This window comes from Leucoraja erinacea, chromosome 14 (assembly GCF_028641065.1).
Source record: "Leucoraja erinacea ecotype New England chromosome 14, Leri_hhj_1, whole genome shotgun sequence".
NCBI lineage: Eukaryota > Metazoa > Chordata > Chondrichthyes > Rajiformes > Rajidae > Leucoraja > Leucoraja erinaceus.
In genome coordinates, this window is record NC_073390.1 from 5332667 (window position 1) to 5357330 (window position 24664).

The following is a 24664-nucleotide window of genomic DNA, read 5'->3' on the forward strand; positions in this document are numbered from 1 at the left end:
CTTGACTCCTGAAGAGCCACTTAACCATTAAAACTGTCCAAAATGATGGTGATGCTGTGCATCCATTGGATAAAATTCCTAAATGCTAAGAAAAAGGTTGTTTTGACAACATATGTTGATATGCACAGCAATTTGAGGAAACATCTACACAGCACTGCAATGGAAGAGTGACACGAGTTTTATGGGCGAGTATAGCCACTATCATGCAAAGAAAATACAAAATAAGCAATGTGAACTAGTGGCACCAACATTCCCTTCACTGCCCTTTAATATAAATTAACTAATAATATGCAATTTTGAAATTACCACATCTATGGATGAAAGGAAGTTGTGGTTGCAAAAAATACACAAACAAAATGTTATTAGGAGACTGAAAAATGTAATGAATTATCAAGCAAATTATCAGAAAGGACAACTAACAATGTGCAGTTGTATCTCAAATATTCCTTTGAGATAGCATCTTCAGTGCGCCTTGTAAATAAATCTACATCCCAGGATATCAGCTGGATATCTAGATACAAATTAACGATGGTGAAGTGAAGCTCTAGTCAACGTCCTTGTTATGGGAATTAGACTTTGATCTTTCTCTTTACCGTCAAAATTCTTCTCTTCTAAAAGATTGGAGGCAAACATCTGGACAAGTATTCAATCACCTTCATTTCCATTTAGAAATCAATATACATACTATATGCCATAATAGATTGCATGCTATTTAACTACATTTTATTTCCTTATTATAACGATAATAGTAAAATTCATCACACTGTTAATGAGCTAAATTGCAATTTATTATTTAAATCTTTTTATTTGAATTTCACATCAATTTGCATACATACAATGATAACAAACAGTGACAGTCAAGGCATAATTGTACAACAGTATGTAAGCGACCCTCAAAGCCCTTACCCTTACCCACCTTCAACCCACCCGAATCAAGTCGGAACCAAACGGGGACAAACAACACTCACATACGTACACATCCACACAAATATGGTAAGATAAACGAAACAAAAAGTACTAAAGAAAAAGAAAGAAAGAAAGAAAAAAAAGGGAAAAAAAGGGGGTCACTAATAACAGTAAATAAGTAAGTAATTAAATAAATAAGTGTGGGGCGGGGGGGGGGGGGGGTTAAGGGGAGAGCAGCTGCAGTAGAGCAGAACAATGGTGGAGAGCACTCAGTCCTCTTCCGAGTCCGGGGACAAGTTGAGAGAGTTAACAAGTTCCAAGAAAGGGTTCCATGTATCTAGGAATGTCTTGGTAGAGCCTTTGAGAGAGAACCTAAGTTTTTCAAGCTTTAAATTGTAAAGCACCTCCTTAATCCAGCGGGTGTGTGTCAGGGGACAGGTGAGCCTCCAGTTAAGAAAGATCAGTCTCCGGGCTAACAAGGTTGTAAAAGCTAGGACCCGTTTCACCGCAACAGAGAGGTTGGTGTTGGGAGGGGTACCGAAAATGGCTGACAGTGGGTTTGGAGGAATAGTCTGGCCGTAGGCTCTGCTTATCAAGTCGACAGCACTCCTCCAAAAGGCTGCTAGCTTAGGGCAAGACCAAAACATATGGCTATGGTTGGCAGGGGATTGATTACATCTGTTGCAGGTGTCCCTAACAGCAGGGTAAATTCTAGATAATCTTGCATTTGTGTAGTGGACTTTGTGAAGGACTTTGCATTGGATTAGGCCATGACGGGCACATATGGAGGAAGAATGGATCAAATCCAAGCCAGAGTCCGATTGCTGGTCTGTTAGTTTCGTATTCAGCTCACCCTCCCATGCAGCTTTTAATGAGGTATGAGGTTTCAATATAACCGACCCTAACAAGTTATACAAAACAGAGATGCATTTCTTCCGGTTGGGATCTAGAGCTAAGATGGTATCGGTCAGGGTTTCAGGGGGGCGATTTGGGAAATGGGGGAATGTCTTCTTCACAAAATCCCTAATCTGGAAAAAACGAAAAAGGTGGGAGTTTGGGAGGCTGTAGTTGGACGAGAGCTCCGCAAAGGACGAAAAGATGCCATCCTTGTATAGGTTTTTGATACTACTGATACCGTTGTTATGCCAGGTTTTGAATGCGTGGTCTGTACTTGAAGGATTAAAGATGTGATTTTTAAGCAGTGGGATCAAGATGGAAGGGCCTTGTAAACCAAAGTTTTTCCTGAGTTGACTCCATATCTTGAGCGAGAGGGACGCAATTGGGCCTGCACCCACAGATGTTATAGGAAGGGGGAGTTGGGAGCATAGGACAGACCGCAACGGGAGACGTGAACTCGCCTTTTCCATGTGTACCCAGGTCGGTAGGTGGTCGCAATCATCATTCATCCAATACAGGAGTTTTTGCAAGTTAGCTGCCCAATAGTATCGCCTAAAGTCAGGAAGTGCCAAACCGCCGTCACTCTTAGGAGACTGCAGTATCGCCTTTCGGATTCTAGCCGGTTTGCTACCCCATAAAAATTTAGATATTGTCCTTTCTAATTTATCAAAAAAAGATTTAGTGATAAGTATAGGGACGTGCTGGAAAAGATACAGGAATTTGGGTAGGACGACCATCTTGACCAGATTTATCTGGCCCACGAGGGATAGCGGTAAAACTGACCAGCGGTCAAAATCTCTTTCGGCTTTCTCAACCAGAGGCAGAAGGTTTGTGCGGAACATATCAGATAAGGGTGTTGTGATAAAAACGCCGAGGTAGCGAAACCCGTCCTCTGCCCAGTTGAATGAGGTTAAAGAGCGAGGGAGCTGCTTAGCCAATGAGTTAATCGGTAATAGCTCACTCTTTTGGTAGTTAAGTTTATAACCAGAGTACGCACCAAACCGTTCTAAAATATTCGTAATCACAGGGAGAGAGCTGACTGGGTTCGAGATGTACAGGAGCAGGTCATCCGCATACAATGAGACTTTATGAGTTGTGTCGAACCGTGTAATACCTTTAAAGCCCTTCTCTGAGCGTAACCAGACCGCCAAGGGTTCTATTGCGACAGCAAACAGGAGTGGTGATAACGGACAACCATGTCTGGTACCTCCCTGAAGGGGGAAGTGGGGCAACAGTGTGCCGTTTGTTTGTACTGAGGCCACCGGGGACGAGTATAATAGACTGACCCAAAGAATAAAACTGTTACCGAGGCCAAACCTGTCCATCGCCTCATATAGGTACCTCCACTCGATCCTGTCGAAAGCTTTTTCGGCGTCGAGGGAGACCACTATCTCCGGGGTCTCACTACTCGGTGAATGGATGATGTTAAGGAGACGCCTAGTTTTGTGGGAAGACTGTCGGCCTGGTATAAACCCTGTTTGATCTAACGAGATAATAGAGGGCATCACTCGTTGAAGACGGAGCGCAAGGGCTTTAGAGAGGATTTTGAGGTCCACATTCAGGAGTGAAATTGGTCTATAGCTACTACAAAGCAGGGGATCTTTCTCCTTTTTAAGAATTAGGGAGATAGTAGCCCACGACAAGGTGGGCAATGTAAAAACGCCTCATTGTACATATCTCTCAGGACTGGTGCGAGGAGAGCAGAGAAAGCTTTGTAATATTCTACAGTGAAGCCGTCAGGGCCGGGTGACTTACCGCTTTGCAGCGATGTGATGGCTGCTTGGACCTCAGCAACAGTTATGGGACCACCCAAATCTCTCGTGGCTTCATCGTCAAATCGGGGAAACGTCATACTACTGAGCATGTCACCTGCAGTGGGAGGACAATCGGAAACGTATAGTTCAGCGTAGAATTTAGCAAATGCTTCATTAATTCTAAGAGGATCAGTATGACCTCCCCTAAGCTGGATCTAATGGCTGGAATTAGCCGTGAAGTCGCCTCGGTTCTGGCCTGATGGGCCAAAAGCTTCCCAGCTTTATCCCCAGATTCAAAAAAGTGTTGCCTAGATTTAAGCAGTCGTAGCTTGGCTTTATTAGTAGACGTGAGGTCAAAGTCTGTTTGTAACTTAAGGCGTTCTCTATAAAGTTTAGGGTCTGGGTCAGATGCATATTTGTCATCAATGTCCTTTATTTTTTGTAACAGGTCTGCCGTTTGGGACATCTCGGTTCTTTTCAGGTTGGAGACAAAAGAGATAAGCTGGCCCCTAATATAGGCTTTTGAAGCTTCCCAGAGTATACCTCTTTCTATGTCCGGCGAGTCATTCAGCTCAAAATATAAGGTGATTTGGGAGTGCAAGAATTGCATGTAGTGAGCCTCTGCTAATAATTGTTGAACCTCCACTGTTTAAAGGGGTTAGTTCGTTTATGAAAGTGGAGATCGAGGGAGGTCGCAGCGTGATCTGATATTACGATGCTATGATACTCGCTGGATTTGATTTTGGAGAGCAGTCTGTTATCTAAGAGAAAAAAGTCTATACGGGTATAGGTACAGTGCACGTGGGAAAAAAATGAAAATAATTTAGTCGTGGGGAATGTAAATCTCCATGGGTCTGTGAGCCCAAGTTGTTTGTTCTCAGGGAGACCGACTATCCTTATGTTATTTCGGCGACTCCTGCCTTCCAGGCCGATAAGCTTAGACTTTATCTTGGCGTTCTCTTCGGTCACCGTAGTTAGCATTGTTGCTATAGCTCGTATGTCTTGGCTGGTGGTATCGGCAAAAGACTCTAATGACGAAAGACGGTGTTGGTGATCTAAAATTGTGGTCTGGATATTGTCCAGCTTCGTTTCCAGTTTGGTGAACGCTGTGTTGAATTCTGCCAGTAGCGATACCTTGTGCTCTGTTAACATGGCTGCTAGCGTGGCCATGCCGGTGCTGGTCGTCGGGTCTTCTGTCTTTTGCTCTTTCTTTCCTCTGCCTGGCATCTTTACGGCGTGGAGAGGTGCTGTCAATGGTGTTTAAATATTAATGGGTAGTTATAAAACTTAGGCTGAGCTATAATAAAAGTTGGAGGTGAACAGGTCGGGAGCGTGGAAAAGTGCGACTACTCCAACATGCCGCCCCCAGCGGATCCCCTAAATTGCAATTTAAATGTTCTTTGCTAGGCTGACTGAAATGGATAGGACAAGGGGTTCATTTAGTGGCATTCCCATGCATCTGTAAGGTGTTACACTTTGGTATGTCAAACAAGGCAGGACTTAGACAGTTAAGGGGTTGTTTCACTGCGGCGACCTAATCCGCAGTTCAGAAGAGTGTCTTCAACCTTCAAGCTCGAGGGCACTCGCTTGGAAAACCTCGAGCAGGATCGGCCTTCAGCGATGAAACCGCGAGCTGGATCGACCGACCGCGCACACACACACAAACACATCGCAAAAGCGGGAGCTAGGGAAAGCGGGGGGGTGCTGTCTGAAATTCACACCCGCGATGAAGAGGATGGTAAAAGACCCTGCGCAGTGTATGGTAAGTCCTTTAGAGAGCGCGGAGGGGGGTGGGGTTGGCGATAGAATGGGAGAGAAGGGGAGAGAAGGGGAGAGAAGGGGAGAGAAGGGGAGAGAAGGGGGGGAGAAGGGGGGGAGAAGGAGTGGAGACACTTTTAAGAAGTCAGACAACGTATAATAAAGTTTAGCAGGCATTTAACCTACAGTTCAGTTTTCCTAGGTCCTGAAGACTGCAATGAGCCAATTAAAATGCCCGGTCAGCGAACGAGATTGCCTACAGCTGCCCTCGACTGCCTGTAACTAAATAGCGACCCCACTCCACTGCGAGTTAAAAAGAACCATGCCCATCTAGTTTTACTCGCGGAAAAATTTTCAACATGCTGAAAAATGTTCTACGACCTAGCTGAGGCCGTGAGTATGCTGGAACTTCCCTCAAGCATGAAGGAGAGTTCCAGTGACCTCATAGGATCTCCTAGGACCATGTGTAGACTATGCTGTGAGTCAAGGGCAAACTCTTCTAAACTCGCAGACTAGGTCACTGCAGTGGGACTGCCCCTTAAGTAGTAAAGACCTGGAGAGTTGTAGAACAGAGAGAGCTGGGAGAAGAGGTGCATGGTTTCCCTAAAAGTGACAGGTCGAGTGGACAGTGTGGTGAAGAAGGCAATTGGTTCACATGCACCACCTCTAACCTCATCTACTGCATACAGTGTTCCCAATATGGTCTCCAGTACATCGACAAGATCAAACGTAGACTCGGCGACCAGTCCATCAAGACCTAATGGATTTTCCAGTTGCTAAACATTCTTTGCATGCCCACAATGATCTTTTTGTCTTTGGCCTCCTCCATGGCCATGGTGTAATGCCACCTGCAAATTGGAGGTACAGCGCCTCATATTCCACTTAGGTAGCACTTAAACCCAATGGTATAAATGTTATCGACATTGCTGTTAGGGGAGGAATTCCAGAATCCAAATCAGAAGGGAATCTCCAAATGGTGGTGTTTCATGCTTTTGCTGCCCTTGTCCTTCTAGGAGCCATGGGTTTGGAAGCTGCTCTTTAGGGAGTCGTGGTGAGTTGCTGAAGTACATCCTATGGATAGTACAAATTTCTGCTGCAGTGTGTTGGTTGGAGTGAATGAATGGTTATGGATGCGGTGCATATCAAGAGGGCTGCTTGGTCATGTGTTGTGTATGCTGTTTTAACGTTGTTGAAGCTGCACTCATTCCAAGGTAATTATTTAATCGCACTACTGACTTGAGCTATGTAGTTAGAAACATAGAAACATAGAAAATAGGTGCAGGAGTAGGCCATTCGGCCCTTCGAGCCTGCACCACCATTCGATATGATCATGGCTGATCATCCAACTCAAGTCACTGCCTGCCATTCTGAAAAGGACCCGTTTACTCCTACTCTTTGCTTCCTGTCTGCCATCCAGTTCTCTATCCACATCAATACTGAACCCCCAATACCGTGTGCTTTAAGTTTGCATACTAATCTCTTATGTGGAACCTTGTCGAAAGCCTTCTGAAAGTCCAGATATAACACATCCACTGGTTCTCCCTTATCCACTCTACTTGTTACATCATCAAAAAATTCTATAAGATTCGTCAGACATGATTTACCTTTCATAAATCCATGCTGACTTTGTCCAATGAATTCACCACTTTCCAAATGTGCTGCTATCCCATCTTTAATAACTGACTCCAGAATTTTCCCCACCACCGATGTTAGACTAACTGGTCTGTAATTCCCCGTTTTCTCTCTCCCTCTCTTTTTAAAACGTGGGGTTACATTAGCTACCCTCCAGTCCTCAGGAACTACTCCAGAATCTAAAGAGTTTTGAAAAATTATCACTAATGCATCCGCTATTTCTGCGGCTACTTCCTTAAGTACTCTGGGATGCAACTTATCTGGCCCTGGGGATTTATCGGCATTTAATCCATTCAATTTACCTAACACCACTAACCTGGATTTCACTCAGTTCCTCCATCTCATTTAACCCCCGGTTCCTTGCTATTTCCGGCAGATTATTTATGTCTTCCTTAGTGAAGACAGAACCAAAGTAGTTATTCAATTGGTCTACCTTATCCTTGTTCCCCATGATCAATTCGCCTGTTTCTGACTGCAAGGGACCTACATTTGTTTTAACTAATCTTTTCCTCTTCACATATCTATAAAAACTTTTGCAGTCAGTTTTTATGTTCCCTGCCAGTTTTCTTTCATAATCTATGTTCCTTTTCCTAATTAAGCCTTTTGTCCTCCTCTGCTGGACTGAATTTCTCCCAGTCCTCTGGTAGGCTGCTTTTTCCGGCTAATTTGTACGCTTCATCTTTTGTTTTGATATTATCCCTGATTTCCCTGGATGCACTACCTTCCCTGATTTATTCTTTTGCCAAACTGGGATAAACAATTGTTGTAGTTCATCCATGCAGTTTTTAAATGCCTTCCATTGCATATCCACCATCAACCCTTTAAGAATCATTTGCCAGTCTATCTTGGCCAATTCACGTCTCATACCCTCAAAGTCACCTTTCTTTAAGTTCAGGACCCTTGTTTCAGAATTAACAATGCCACTCTCTATCCTAATGAAGAACACAACCATATTATGGTCATTCTTGCCCAAGGGGCCATGCACAACAAGACTGCTAACTAGATTAGATTAGATTAGATTAGATTAGACTTTATTAATCCCCGTATTCAGGGGAAATTCAGATGTCCTTGCAGCACACTAATAAAAATACAACATAGTATTCATGAAGAAATTCAACACCAAACATAAAACATCCCCCCACAGTGATTCCCACTGTGGGGGAAGGCACAAAGTCCAGTCCCCATCCTCTTGTCCCTCATGCAAATGCAATGGAAGGCATTTAACTAACCCTTCATCATTACTCAATACCCAGTCTAGAATAGCCTGCTCTCTCGTTGGTTCCTCTACATTCCTTCCATTGCTTTGCTGATGACCGAGAATATACTAATTTGATGGTAAATTGTCCCGGTTGGATGGGTCTTAATTCTTGTAGAATTGGATGTCAAATTTTGCATTGGGAGATCCAGTAACAGATATTTATACCAAATTATTTCAGAAGATTACCCCAAATGCAATCTAGAAATTCATTTTTCTGGCTACAACTATTTTGCATTTCTGAATCAATGGCAATATAGACGGTAACTAAATTAGTAGATTTTAAACTTGTAGTTTAAAAATGGATTGTAAACTGGTCCCCTCGGCAGAAAAATACATGACATTGTGCTTCAGTTGCATAAAACCATTGTTTACAGCACGGTGTATAAACTTAAGCATCATACCTTAAGAAGACTATTTTGGCCGTGAAGCAATCTAATGCAAATTCACCAGAATTGCTCCTACTTTTAATATGGTTAAAATTATGACGTTGCTTAAAATGGAGTGGTATTCTTTTGAATATAGAAAAAAGTGATGAAGTGATTGTTTAAATGTTAAAAGGGAATAAATATTATAGATCAAATAACTATTGCTGCTAGTGGGAAAATTCGGGAAAGAGTACATGCAATCTTTAAATAAGAGCTGGGGCATTAAGAATGCAAATCAGGAAACACTACTTCATAAGGTAATAAAAAAGCCCTGGGATTATCTTCCCCAATAGATGAATAGATAAATAGATGAATGCTAGAAAAATTTAAGATGGCAACTGGCAAATAAATAAATACACACCATAATGCTTTTTGAGCATCCATACCACAAATGTGTTTAATTAAAACTATCCAAATAATTGAGCAAACATTTCCTAAGCTAGCAAAAGATGATAATGCAGTTAGTATATTTGTACTGCCTTTCGCCATCTCCGTCCCCACCCAATTTCTCACCTAGTTTCACCTATTACTGTATTAAGGAGCGGATCAGCTGCTCCTTGAGGTACCAAGGTCTAAGCGGAAGCTCAGAGGGGATAGAGCCTTTTCTGTTGCTGCCCCGGCACTCTGGAACACCTTGCCGCTGCAGATCAGACAGGCCCCTTCACTGTCCATCTTTAAATCCTCCCTAAAAACTCACTTTTATTCACTGGCTTTCGACACTGGCTGAGACATTGTTCCTGTTTTAGTGCTTTTAATGTCTTTTAATTTTTACTGTTTTTATAGTCCTGTCGTCTTAATGGTTTTAGTAGTTTGTAATAACTTTTTGTTGACTTCCCATGTACAGCACTTTGTGGTAACTGATGTTGTCTAAAAGCGCTTTATAAATAAAGTTATTATTATTATTATTATTATGTCATATTGAGAGTTGTACATTGTATATAATAGACTACTTACCTGTAGCAGCTTCCTTATTTACCCAACCCTTCATTCCACCTAAATCATATGCTTTGATGTCATCTTATGTAAATTATTGGTTTTGTGTAATTGGTGAAAATTAGATAATTGCTAATAGTTGTATTTCATACTGAGGGAGAACAAATACATTGAGTTATACTGAATCATTGTATTGGTATTCATTTATGGATTTGTACATAATTATTTTAAATTAATTATTAATTAATTAATTGTGAAGGATTGTGGTGACCTATGTGCTCATCTTTTAGGATTTCATGATTGAAGATAACCTCCTAAAATTAGAAGTTAAGCGCCTACGGGACATGCTCCACAGCAAAGCTGATGATGTGTTGTCTTTGGAGAAAAGAAAGTTGCAGCTTGAGACAGCAATGAAAGAAAGAACTGAAGAAATCAAAATTCATATGGATATACTACAAATGCAGATCAAGCACATAGAGCAGGAACACCAAGGTATTAGGTACGTAAATTCTTAAAGTGACTGACATGCTTTCAATTTTTTTTGCGAATGGTAAGTGGAAATTCTTTGTGACATAGGCTGAGGTAAAGATTGAATAGCATGGAGCTAGACAGGTAAATAGCATGGGGCTAGACAGGAATATGAAGTCAAAGTTACTGAAAGACAAGCCATAATCGTATTAAATTGCAGGACAGGCTTGAGGGGGTGAATAGACTGCTTAATTCACCTAACACAATTCATATGTTCGTATGATTTAAGTGTCCAACTAATTGAGTTGCATTATAGTGCATGTGTTGCATGCCAATAATGCTGGAAATTTGCAAAGTGGGAAACTGATGTATCTTAAAACTCATATCCATGGTTTTGACTAAAATCTTGATTTCCCTCAAAGTATGTCTCACCAATAATTTTTTTTTTAAAAACAATGCTTCATTAAGTCTGCTTAAATATAGAGTGATTAAACAATCTTGTTACATTTTTGTTGATATTTTTAAGAAAGCTGAAAAAAGTGTGAAATACAGGTAAATGGGAGATGCATATTTATTAATTTTGGAAATAATTTTATCAATAACATGACTATCAAAAAAACAACTGCAGATGCTGGAAACAATTGCAGAAGATTCTGGAAAAACTTGGCAAGAGAGCCAAACCATAAGTATATTCAGACTGAAGAAGGGTCTCGACCCGAAACGTCACCCATTCCTTCTCTCCAGAGATGCTGCCTGTCCTGCTGAGTTACTCCAGCATTTTGTGTCTACGTTTGATTTAAACCTGCATCTGCAGTTCTTTCCCACACATAAGTATATTTAGTTAGTTTAGTTTAGAGATACAGCGCAGAAATAAGGCCTTCGGTCCTCCGAGTCCGCACTGACCAGCAATCCCTGCACATTAACACTATCCAACACACACTGGGGACAATTTACTTTTATACCAAGCCCATTAACCTACAAACCTGTACATCTTTTGAGTGTTGGAGGAAACCAAAGATCTCAGGGAAAACCCATGCAGGTCAAAAGGAGAACGTACAAACTCCATACAGACAGCAGCCCCTAGGATTGTCAGGATTGAACCCGGATCTCTGGTGCTGTAAGGCAGAAACTCTACCACTGCGCCACCGTGCCATAGGGAGGAAGATGATAGGCTGGGAATATCTGAGCATCCTATAGGAGCAAAATGCTGATCTATGTGTGGAGCCAGGCAGGGCTGCCAACTCTCACGCTTTGAGCGTGAGACTCACGCCCTCAAGCTAGCTCTCACGCTCTCACGCTGATCAGAAATTTCTCACGCTCAGTGGTGAGAAATTTTGTGATCAACGAAAATTTCAAAACTCGGATAAACTGCATGGTCCGCGGGTGTTGGAGAGCCGGGGCTGAGGGAGGGATGAACCAGCAGCGGGAACAGATGCTGGGAGCTGGGCTGCGAGTGTTTGTGGCGCTGTCCAGTGTTTGTGGGGCTGACGCTGCAGCTCCGGCCATGGAGCAGTCCGGACAGTGCGAGTGTCTCCGGCCGCAGAGACGTCGGAAACGCCGCTGCCGCGAGAGTCTCTGTGCCAAAGGGACAGAATCTCAAAGGGAGGTGGAGAGAGAGAGAGGGGGGAAGGAGACGGGGGGAGAGGAGAGAGAGGGGAGAAACGGGAGAGGGGAGGGAGAGGTGAGGGGGGGGGGGGAGAGAAAGGGAAGAGAGAGAGAGGGGTGAGAGGGAAGAGAGGGGGTGGGAGAGGGTAGGAGAGAATGGGAGAGAGGGGTGGCAAAAGAGAGAGGGAGAGAGGGGGAGAAAGAGGGGGGGGAGGAAAGAGAAATAGGAGATAGAGACAGAGGAGAAAGGGAGGGGAGAGAGAGCCAGGGGGAGAGTGAGGTGGGAGGGAGAAATGGGGGAGAGAGGGAGAGAGAGATGAGAGAGAGAGGGGGGAAGAGAGAGAGGTGAGAGGAGAGACAGAGAGAGAGGGGAGAGTGTGTAGAGAGGGAGAGAGAGGGAGAGATAGAGATGGAGAGAGAAAGAGGGGGGGAGAGAGAGTTAGAGGAAAGAGGGGGGGTGTTTAAGGGAAAGAGAGGGGCGAGAGAGTTAGGGGAAAGAGAAGGAAGAGAGAGGGAGAGTGGGGAGAGAAGGGACAAGAGAGAGGGGGGGAGTGTGAGGTGGGAGGGAGAGAGGGGGGAAGAGAGGGAAGGAGAGAATTAGGTGAAAGAGAGGGGAGAGGGGGGAGAGAGAGGCGAGAGGGGGAGAATGAGGTGGGAGGGCGAGAGGGGGAGAGAGAGGGGGGAGAGAAGAGAGAGGGATGGGGAGAGAGTGAGAGGGGAGAGATGAGGGGGAGAGAGGGAGGGGGAGGGGGGAGAGAGAGAGAGAGGGGGTGGGGAGAGAGAGAGGAGAGAGAGAGAGAGGGAGAGAGAGAGAGAGAAAGAGAGAGAGGGAGAGAGAGAGAGGGGGAGAGAGAGGGAGAGAGGAGAGGGGGGGGGAGGGAGAGAGAGAGGGGGGGAGAAAGAGAGGGAGAGAGAGAGAGGGAGAGAGAAAGGAGAGAGAGAGGGGGGGAGAGAGAGAGGAGGGGAGAGGGGGATAGAGAGGCAGGGCTGCCAACTCCCATGCATTGAGTGTGAGAATCACGCATTTCACCAAATTCTCACGCTGATCACAAATTTCTCTCGCTTTGTTGTGAGAAATTCTGTGATCAACGAAAATTTCAAAACATATCAACTGCATGGGCCGCGGGTGTTGGAAGCAGAAGCAGCGGCGGGGACAGATGCGGACGGGGAACGGGGCGGGAGAGTGTTTGCCGGGCTGGCGAGTCGCTCACTGCAGCTCGGGCCATGGAGCAGCCTCAGTGCAAGAGTCCTGGGCCGTCGGAGGCTTTGAAGCGTTGCGCCGCTGCTGTGAGAGTCTCTGTGCCGAATTCGCCCAGGTGACCGGCATGGATCAGGCTGCGGCTCGGTGCATCCTGGAGGACAACCAGTGGCTGCTGGAAGTAACTACCAAGCACTGGGTAGATACGGTGGAAGAAAGTTGACCAAATGGGGGTGGAAAGCATCCTGCTTGTCTGCTAGATTTTCACTTACTGTAACTGCAGGAAAAATGTTCCCAATGTTGGGGGCATTTAGTACCATTGTTCACAGTTTAAGAATAAAGGGGACGCCAGTTAAGACTGAGATGATAACAAACTTTCTTCATGCAGAGAGTTGTGAATCTGTGGAATTCTCTGCCACAGAAGGCAGTGCGGGCCAATTCACTGGATGTTTTCAAGAGAGAGTTACATTGAGTTCTTGGGGCTAACGACATCAAGAGAAATAGGAAAAAAACAGGAAAGATGTACTGATTTTAGATGAATAGCCATGATCATATTGAATGGCAGTGCTGGCTCGAAGGGCCGATGGCCTATTCCTGCACCTATTTTCTATGTTTCTATGCTTGAGTATATGGCAATAAAACTCAATCACTTGATTTTGAAGCATTCATGCATGGTGGAGGTATAATGTAGTCATAGGGTGATACAGGGTGAAAACAGGCCCTTCGGTGTAACTTGCCCACACCCGCCAACATGTCCCAGCTACGCCACCTGCTTTTGGTCCATACCTCCAAACCTGTCCTATCCATGTATCAGTCTAACTTTTTCTTAAATGTTGGGATGGTCCCTGCCTCAACTACCTCCTCTGGCAGCTTGTTCCATATACCCATCACCCTTTGTGTGGATAAAGTTACCATTTAAAAAGTTACCTCTTAAAAATACCATACAAAAAACATTGAAATCATACTTCTACAGTGCACTAAAACATGATTTGAATACATCAAATTTCAAAAGGTTCCTACCCTGGGAGGGGACACACCCTTCTTCCACACCCTCTCCCCACTCGGTTGCTCCACTCCCTCACCGGGTACCCCCAAGGCCAGTGAACAGTGCTCCAATCCAATTTAAAGCATATATATTGCATTCAAGTGTAAGTTAAAAGACAGATTGATACAAATACATCGATAGATGCTCCTGAACACATCATCAGTGATGTAACCTAGGGTCATTGGGTGTTTCGGGTCTTTCAACATCAGACACCCTCACCCAGGCGGCCCAGCCGTGGTTGATCAGACCACGACTTGTATTCAGGTGGCAATCGCTCCTCCCCATGGACCTCCTCTCCTGATCCAGAGCCATCTTGATGCCTTCTCCGCTACCTCTGTGGTGTTCTTGATGGCCCTTCTCCTTGCCCCTCTGTTGATGCCCAGTGCATTCAAGGCTTTGTAGAGTGATTGCCCTGCAAAACCTCTGCAGCCAACCTCGATGGGCATACACCTTGCCTTCCAACCCTGCTTACGGCAGTCTATGACCAGCTCTTCATACTTGGCCATCTTCCTCTCGTGGGCCTCCTCCAGACGGTCCTCCCATGGCACTGTCAGTTCCAACAAGACGATGCTTTTGGTCGCCTCTGATACCAGGGTGGTCGTGGCAATGTGCTGTGGAAACTTCAGCTGTTTCACCAGGTCTACGGAAAGCTGCCAGTCCTGCGCAGTTGCCAGGATTCCTGACTGATTCCTGGCTGCTGTGGTTCTCGGCAGCTGCACTCCGGCCTTCACGAAGGTGATCATCTGGGTGGTGGGGCGTTCTCGTCTGCAGCTGCTGATTCCCATGCTGACGGCTTCTGCAATGGGTTTGAGAACCTGGTCGTGACGCCATGTGTACCGGCCCTGCCCAAGAGACTTTGGGCAACAGCTCAGGATGTGCTCCAACGTCCCCTTGCCTGAGCATTGCCAAGGTACAGTATGCACCATATTACACAATTTCAAGCTGAAAAATGCAAATGTTCCGTACCAATGGGAGGGAGCTCCTCCCCCCCCCCCCCCCCCCCCCCCCCCCCCCCCCCCCCCCCCCCCCCCCCCCCCCCCCCCCCCCCCCCCCCCCCCCCGCCCCCCCCCCCCCCCCCCCCCTATGCTCCCTCGGGCTTGGTCTCTCGCAATTTCTCACTCCCAACTCTCACCCAATGTTGGCAGCCCTGAGCCAGGTGATGTGAAAAGGTCCTAAATTAATTCTTATTTATCTGAAGAAAGGTCCCGAGCTGAAATGTCACCTATTCATCACCTCCACAGATGCTGCCTGACCTACTGAGTTCCTTCAGCACTTTGCATTTTGCTAAAGATTACAGTATCTGCAGTTCCTTGTATGTCTGTTCTTCTCTGTATCCACCAAGTAAAAGGACATATTAGATAAAAAGTAGATCATCTGGATTAAATCAGTATTAAGAAGGATGAGGTGTTAGATGCCTTGGGACACCTCCTCCTACTTACCCCTGGACTATGATCCCACAATTAAGCACCAGGCCATTATCTCACAGACCATTTCTGATTTTATCATTTCCGGCTATTTACCCTCCACAGCCTCCTGAGTAACTTCTGTAGTAAAGATAAAGGAATAGGGACCTGGAAAACGGAAGTCATTAAAGAGACAAGGAGCATGTGAGGTGTCTTGGACATAGGTCGGGGGGGATTGGAGCAGGATAGGGGATAGGATGGAGACGAGGTACGTGGAAATGATTTCAGTGGGGCAGGAGCATGCAGAAACAATGGGTCTGCCAGGGCAGTTCTGTTGTTAAATTCAACTGAGTTGCTCCAGCATTTTGTGTCTATCTTCGATGTAAAAATTCCAAACAGTTTGTTGCAGTGATAATGTGTAGGAAGGAATTGCCGATGTTGGTTTAAACCAAAGATGGACACAAAATGGTTGAGTGGCTCAGCAGGACAGGCAGCATTTCTGGAGAGAGGGAATGAGTGACATTTCGGGACAAGACTCTTCTTCAGACTTCTGACATGCTGCCTGGCCCGCTGAGTTACTCCAGCATTTTGTGTCTATCTTCGATATAAACCAGCATCTGCAGTTCCTCCCTGCACAGTTCTGTTTATGGATTTTAGGAGAAGGTAAAACCAAGCCGTGCGGGGCTGGGGAACAATAAGGTTGGAGGTTGTGGAGGGCAGACAGTTTGAAGTGATCAAATCAGAGATGGTCTATGAAATAATGGCCAGGTGCTCATCTGTGGGATCATGATCCAGGTGTAAGTAGGAGGAGGTGTCTGAGAGTTGATGCCTGGCATCAGTCTGGTAGAGGTCAGCTCACCAGACCTTGTTGGCATGTTTATTGACAATGTTGGAGTTTAAACCCACCTGCACCCATGTAGAACTCATGGACTTCATTAACTTCACCACCAATTTTCATGTTGCACACAAATTCACTTGGACCATCTCTGACACCTCCCTCCCCTTTCTTTATGTCACCATCTCCATCCCAGGAAATAGACTATCGACTAACGTCTATTCTAGACTACATTTCTTCCCACCCTGCCTCCTGCAAAATCTCTATCCCCTATTCCCAATTCCTCAGTCAGCACCGCATCTGTGCCCAAGATGAGGAGTTCCATACCCGGACATCCAAGATGTCCTCATTCTTTCGGGAATGGGAGTTACCCTCGCCCATCATAGAGGCCCTCATACGTGTCTCTTCGTGATCCCCTAGCTCCACTCTTGCTCCCCCTCCCTCCCAATCGCAACAGGGACAGAGACCCCTAGTCCTTACTTTTCACCCCATCAGCAGTCGCATATGACCTCCTCCCTCTACTACATCCAGGGAATGTAATAGAGAGAGTACAGAGAGTACAAATAGAGAGAGTACAGAGGAGATTTACTAGAATAGTCACCTGCCTCCAACCCGACAAACAGCCATCCACCATTACCCTCTGGCCTCTCCCATTCAGCCACTGTTGAATCCATCTTGCATTGTATTGTATTGTATTGTTTGCAGTTCTGCTGCCCACATTATTTAGTCATGGGGAGAGATTGGATAGGTTCTGTTTATTTGCCCTGGAGCAAAAGGAGATTGGATGTGACCTGATAGATGTGTATGAGAGGCATAGCCAAAATTATTGGGACGGGTGTCAGGGGTTTTGGGGAGAAGGCAGAAAAATTGGATTAGGAGGCAGCCATGATTATAGAATGGCGAAGTAGACCCGATGGGCCGAATGGCATAATTCTACTTCTATAACTTGTGAAAATCTTTTTCCCGAAGTAGGGGTATCAAAAAATGGGATAGGTTAAGATGAGAGGAAAAGGTTTTAAGGGAGATTTGAGGGGAAAATATATTTACATAGAGTGATTGATATTTTTTGGAATTCCCTGCCAAATGGAGGTGATGGATTCAAATGCCATTGCCACGTTTAGGAGGCATTTTTGCAAAAAATACTTAAAAAGCCAAGGCTTAGAAGGATACAGACCTAATGTGGGCATTTGAGATTAGTGCATGAACATGGTGGATCCAATGACTCATTTCTGTGCTCTATGTTTAACTCGTGTCACAGAACCAAAATATTGGCAGTTTCTCTTTCCACAGTTATTGCCTGTTATTGCTAAGTTTTCATGCATTTTTTGTTTTTGTATCCACAACTTGTTTTGTGATAATAATACATATGATTGTGAAATAATTTATTACTGCAAAATCGAATTCATTGTTAGTCAACACATGTTTTCTGATCTTCTGGCATATTAAGTGGGACAATCTGTAGATCAAACAGTATTGCTGATGTGATCTGTGTCTGGTTTTGCTGCTGATGACCTGATCCATAACCCATGTCAGATTTCCCACACTGCCACCGCCTCGTGCATGCGGGCCGCCATGTTGTGTTTTAGTCTTAACTTACGATTCAGAGCCTACAGGACTCATCTCAATGGTCTCTGTATGTCCACAAATTAAAGTACTTGTTTTGATATATAATGACTCTGTACTTTGGTGTACTTTGCACATGGTGTCGGAGGTGGGATTTCAGTTTGATTTTGGCTGTTATTTACAAAGCTTTTCATAGTTTCAGACATGGGTGAAGGTTTCAGAAAACCTGCCTGCTTGTTTTCGATAGCAGAATCCTATAGCGATGGCGTACCTTTGAGGGACAGTATGATTTGTTCATTGCTGCAACTTCTCATGACAAGCCTGCAGTGGTCCGTGCGAGTATACTCCTTCTCCTCGCAGGAGATTAAGTTTACGAACGAGCACAACAGTGTGTGTATGCTGAGGCAATAACTCATCAACCTGCTGATGGTGGAGCGCCGATCGTGACCCCGGCTGAGTCGCCGGTCGACCCGGAGTGTCTCAAGAGAAAGTTTTGACAGTTGTGGTGACCCTCATGCTAATCCACTCATCGAACGTGTGAAATTTTTCTCAAGATACCAGAATGAGAACAAAACTATTGAATCTTTTGTTTGTACTATCAACAAGGCTGTAGGAACTTGCAGATTCGGCGATCTTAAAGATGAATTTATTAGAGACTGGTTGGCATGTGGTCTTTTAAATGACAAGCTGAGAAGGAAGCTTGTCCACGATCCTGCAATAACTCTGGATAGTTATCGCAGTCTGTGAGACATGAGTTGCCGGTTTGTAATGCCCAAATGCTCACTTGGGCACAACATTCCAGCGCGGGACTTGGTTGTCTACATTCCAGTGCAGGAGTTGATAGCGTTCTAGCTCCGTTTCCAAGGCAATGAAGGCAGCAGCAGATGACACTCGAAGGACAGCTTGGGAACACTCACTTCTTATCTCCCAGTCAACCCAGGCAAGAATTAACAAGGCAGAGACAGCTTAATTAGCCTGCAGCTTGTTTTATTCAAGAATGTAACAACTGTGGTGAGGGGCATTTGGCTAAGAGAGAGATGTGCCCCGCCTTTGATCAAGTTTGCCATGGGTGTAAAATGCGAAGATGGAGATGTTGCAGATCCCGACCTAACAGAGGGCAGACAAAGCAGCCCATACATTTGCTGCAGGCTGAGCCCGTGTCGGATTTCTCCGATAGGAGCATGGACAATTCTGCAGGCACATTCTATCAGCACACAAAATGGGCAGATTAGTGAGCCAATGGCCACAGTAACAGTAAACAATAAAGTAATCAAAATGAAAATCGACACTGAAGCGAAATGCAATGTTCTGTCTCGGGAACAGTTCAATCGTCTGAGGAACGCAGAGCAATTAAAACCCACCAATGTTACTCTTCTTACATTTGTTGGAAGTGGGGACAATACAGTCGGTATTGTGAAGCTGCAGTGCCACTTAGGGGATCAAACAGCAGGTTCAAATATACCCTGCATTTTGTTATATTATTTTATGTTTTTTTCTTTCTTAAATCAGTGCTGAACTACATGAAAGGTTTTCAAAAATTGACAAACTGAAGAAGAGGTATGAACTTATCATGTTTACAATGGAACCTCCTGAGGGCGAAGAGGAACGATCTCAGGCTTATTATGTAATTAAGGTAAAAAAAATACTTCAATTACAAATATAGGACAAGGAAATTAAAGATTGATCTGTTTATTTATTGCAGTAAAACGATTAAATATCTTTCTTGTGAATGGATCCCGACAATTTAACCATTTCAGTAGCTATTTGAATACGGATGCATACTGAAAGATTTCAACATAAATGTAATTATTTTACCAGTGATGTTAATTGAAATACCATATTTATCTTGTTTTCTGCAATCGTACAGGTTTTGAAATATGTTGTTGTCAATTTGGTGTTCTGATGATATACATTCCTTGCCATGGACCATAATCACATCCTGAAAATGCAAAATAATTCTCTGCAAGAATACCAATCTGAGCCTCCCTAACCAATGGACATTAGGTGCAATAGGAATGGCCCTGTTATCAATCTTTGCTGGTAACCTACCTGTACAGATTGGGGATCAAACATTTTCTATAAGCAGTATCATGTCATTGAACATTTGATCAGTTGCAGGCAAGATTGTCTTCTAACAAACACTGATTGATATGTGTTGAAATGTCAAAGTGAACCACCCCATTATTTTTCTGATTACATGTGAATAACAGCCTTTTTTAAATGAGATTTATACATATTTCTTAGCATTCACCATCTAGTTTAGCCCATCTAGCATCTAATTCATAACAAAGTGAAGGATTTACAAACAATAAAAAATAAATATTAGAGTTAAATAAAGAACCCATGGATTATATTTTATTCCCCAAGATGATAACACATTTATTTGGTTAAAACATTTAAACCACATAAATAAAGGTTATTTTAGGGCTATAAAATAGGTAACACACAAAATTCTAAAATGACGAAAGACCCTGTCTAGCAGTTTCAACCTTTCTCCTTCCTGGTGCTGCTGATGCAGTGGTGGAGTTGTTAAATAATTATGGCAATCCATATTCATCATAAGTAGATCCTGATGTTGAAGCAGCATACACACTTGCATTTATATTGTGTTTTCACATTGCTTTCAGAATATCTCAAAGTGCTTCACAGCTAATTAAATATCTTTGAGATATAGTCACTATTGCAATAAGTTTATAAGTTTTCATTAAGCCATTTGGCCCATCAAGTCTACCCTACCATTCAAATATAGCTGATCTATCTTTCCCTTTCAACCCCATTCTCCTGCCTCCTTCCCATAACCCCTGACACCCATACTAATCAAGAATCTATCAATCTCCACCTTAAAAATATCCATTGACTTGGCCTCCACAGCCTAGTGTGGCAATGAATTCCGCAGATCCACCTTCCCTCGGACAGATGAAATTCCTCCTCATCTTCTTTCTAAATGTACGCCCTTTTATTCTGAGGCTATGGCATCTGGTCCTAAACCCTCCCATTAGTGGAACCATCCTCTCCACCCACTACATCCAGGCTTTTCACGATTCGGTAAGTTTCAATGAGGTGTCCCCTCATCCTTCTAATCTCCAGCAATACAAGGGCATCTTGACATTATTCTACCTCACGTTTTAAGCGGCCCGCACCACCATCCCCACTCTGAGCCAATCATAAGCCCCTATTTACTCCAACGTATCTACGCTACTAGTGGTACGTGTGGTCTACTGTATCACACTGCTGAGAGAAACAAACTTCCAATTCTCTGTCTACTATTTCATGTTTACATTTACCATCCACCCTTCAACACATTCCTAGACAAGAGGTAATACGTCTAATCTTATTTTGCCGATTCTCATGAATCTCTTCTACACCTAGTCAACGAGAGATGCCAATTGTCACATCCAAATACCCTTTCGTTACGTTGTTTAATTCCAATCAAAATGAAGAAAGTAAATTAATATTTTTTTCCTCCTTGTTGATCTTTATGATGAACACATATTATAATAAGAAAGGATTTTAATATTTTCAGTTGCAAAAATGGAGGCATACGTGTCCGATTGTAATTTGGTTGGAACCAGTCCTTGAGTTCGCAAAGGGATACCTTCTTCAGCATGCGTAGGGATATGGGCACAAACCCAACATTCTAATCAGATAAGGAAGCTTGTTTTTCTTTTAGTTGCAAGTTCATTGTGTTCTGTGTGAAAGTTGTTAGTTGAATTTCATATTCCAACTTCATTCTCTCTTCATTCTCATGTCCGACTATGATCCCATATCTATATTACTAAAAGTCTGATCTTGACCGCTTTTGGCCCACTGTGCTGTGATTTCCGAGAGAACGCCGCCACCTATGGCCTTCATTTTTGGCCACCTCGCTCAGAGCCCACCTCCGCCTTTCCGGGACTGGAGGATTTTTCCCATCGATAAAAAATCAGAGAGATATTAATTTTTTTTATGCCATTCTCTCTGCTGCCCCTGCTGGTGGGAGGGGGAGGGACTATAAAACCCGGAAGTGGCGTGCCTCACTCAGTCTCTGCAACATGGAGGATGCCTGAGGGTCATGTCTCTCTGAGCTGTGAATAACACTGAACACATGTCTACTCAACTGTGAGTACCCTTAATAAAATGGTTGGTTCTAAAATGGTTGCAAAAAGTGTCTCTATTGATTCTAAAATGCTTGCAAAAAGTGTCTTTTTTGGTTCTAAAAGGCTTGCAAAAAGTGTCTATTGGTTCTAAAATCTTACACAAAGTGTCTCTATTGGTTAAAATGCTTGCAAAAATTGTCTCTATTGGTTCTAAAAGCTTGCAAAAAGTGTCTATTGGTTTTAAAATGCTTGCAAAAGGTGTCTATTGGTTCTAAAATGCTTGCAAAAAGTGTATTGGCTGTTGTTGTGGTGGTAACTGCTTTGAAAGGCTACACTGCAAAAATAAAATGGCTGTTGTTGGTGGTGGTAACTGCTTTTAAATGGCAGCACTGGGAAAAATGGCTGTTGTTGGTGGTGGTAACCGGTTTTAAATGGCTGCACTGGAAAATAAATGGCTGTTGTTGGTGGTGGTATCTGCTTTGAAAGGCTGCATTGCAAAATAAAATGGCTGTTATTGGTGGAGGTAACTGCTTTTAAAAGGCTGCACTGCAAAAAAAATGTCTGTTGTTGGTGGTGGTAACTGCTTTTAAATAGCTGCACTGTAAAAAAAATGGCTGTTGTTGGTGGTGGTAACTGCTTTGAAAGGCTGCACTGCCAAAAAAAATGGCTGTTCTTGGTGGTGGTAACTGCTTTGAAAGGCTGCTGCACTGCAAAAAAAGGCTATTGTTGGTGGTGGTAACTGCTTTGAAAGGCTGCACGGCAAAACAAAATGGCTGTTGTTGGTGGAAACTTGACAACTTCCTGCACGAATATTGATTTTAGATAAAATGCTATCACTAATAGCTGTGATTTTTGACCATTTTTCTCAGTTCCTCGCCACTCATCAGGTGCAGAGGATTCTTCCCATCAATTAAAAATAAAAGTGGTGTTAGTGTTAAAACATTTTTTTGAGAATCTCTCTACTGTCAATCATGCCATGAAAGCCACGCCACTTCCAGTTGGAGGGGGAGGGATTATAAAACCCGTAAGTGTGGGTGTGGCTCAGTCTCTGCAAGGTGGGGGAGAGAGAAGTCACGACTGTCTGAGCTGTGAATCAACTGAACACACTGAATGTCTACTGAACTGTGAGTGTGGTGTTTTGTGTGGTTTTATAGTGGTTTTATGGTGGTTTCATCCTGATTGAAATGGAATGAAACTGTATTTGAATGTGGTTGTCTTGCACCCTGCTCGAAATGGCATGAAAGTGCACTTGAATTTGGTGGCCTTGCACACTGCTTGAAATGGCAAGAAACAGCACTTGAGTTTGATGGCCTTGCACCCTGCTTGAAGTGGTCGGGAACTGCACTTGAATTTGGGGACCTTGCACCCTGCTTGAAATGGTAGGAAACTGCATGTGAATTTGGTTGCCTTACACCCTGCTTGAAGTGGAATTTCAAAGAATGGACATGAGTCAACTGTTGGTCCACCAGCCGTTAGTGAGCTGCCAGCACATCAGGCTTGAGTGACTGAGCTGCCACCTCAAGAATCCATTTGGCCCACAATGTCCATACTAACCAGTCCCTTCAGCCCACAGTACCCATACAGCATCGGGGGGACCAGCCCTCCCATGTGAACATGGGACCCAACGGGTCCCACTTAATCTAGTATAATAATATATTCATAAGTATTTAATACTACAAAGATAGATAAGAATATGTCTACATTTTGACATCATCGTCTTATCACTACAAAAATTTACAGCTCCTGCGTTTCCTTCTCCTCGAGGATTCCGTCTGAGTAATGCAGTTTACATCTGGTGGCATGTATCCAATTGGGTTTTTCTTTTACTTTTACTGCTGTCCGTGTTGTTAGCAGCACCAAATATGGTCCTTTTCACCTAGAAGACAATCTTTCTTCATTGCTCGCACATAAACCTGATCTCCTGGTTTAAGCTGGTGCATGTTTCCTTTTGCCGGAGGGACCTGTGCCTGCTTAACTCTCTCATTGATTTTACCAACTGTTTCACACATGGCTTGAGCATATCTTAAGGATTTTTTATCATTACATGTCAGAGCTACCTTCTCAGGAGTCATCAGGGGTCAGGTTCCTGTTGTCATAGGTCACCCCATCAATATCTCGTGAGGTGTTAGGGCCGTGTTTCTATTTTTATTATTTCTCAATGCATACATCACTACTGGCATGGTGTCTGGCCACAACAACCTATTTTGCTGGCACTTTGGCCAAAGTAGCTTTTATTTCCCCATGTACTCGTTCTACCATCCCTGAGGACTGTGGTTGATATGGTATGTGTCATTTCCACTGGAACCCAAGAGCCTTCAACAAGTTCTGAACTAATTTACTGGTGAAATGAATTCCTCTGTCACTGTTTATTCTCATGTGTATCCCAAATCTAGGTATGATTTCTTTCATTAAAATATTGACTACCGTCCTTGCATCATCCCTCATCATTTTGTTGACACAACAGAAATGTTCTTGCAACTTTGTCAATTATGACTGTTATTCCAGTGCATACCACTGCTGAGACAATGCGTGTGCCATCTCCCGACTGGTCTGAAGAAGGGTTTCGGCCCAAAACGTCGCCTATTTCCTTTGCTCCATAGATGCTGCTGCACCCGCTGAGTTTCTCCAGCAATTTTGTGTATCCCACCATCAAGGTGGACTCAGACAATGGGGTCTTGATAACACACTGCTTTGCTCCAGGAATTATTTTCCTGGAGTGATGCTAGACTCTGGGAATCCCTACTGGGAGCTTTCTTAGTGCTGCAGACTTAATTTTAGCTGCTTGTAATAATTGCAGGGTTTGCCTACGGGCAATTACTTTTGGCTACATAATGAGCTGATCTGTTTCCATTTTATACATCAACATCCGATGATGTATGAGCCTCGCATTTAATAACAGCGATTTGCT

The 24664-nt window shown here is 43.9% G+C and overlaps 1 protein-coding gene across 1 annotated transcript in view; it reads left to right on the plus strand.

Annotated features, from left to right (window-relative positions):
- ccdc39 (coiled-coil domain containing 39) overlaps positions 1-24664 on the plus strand; it is a 194718-nt gene that overhangs the window by 102333 nt on the left and 67721 nt on the right. The window contains exons 13-14 of the mRNA XM_055645401.1: positions 9854-10062; positions 19190-19313. Of these exons, the coding sequence (XP_055501376.1) occupies positions 9854-10062; positions 19190-19313 (333 nt within the window). The remainder of the gene's footprint in view (positions 1-9853; positions 10063-19189; positions 19314-24664) is intronic.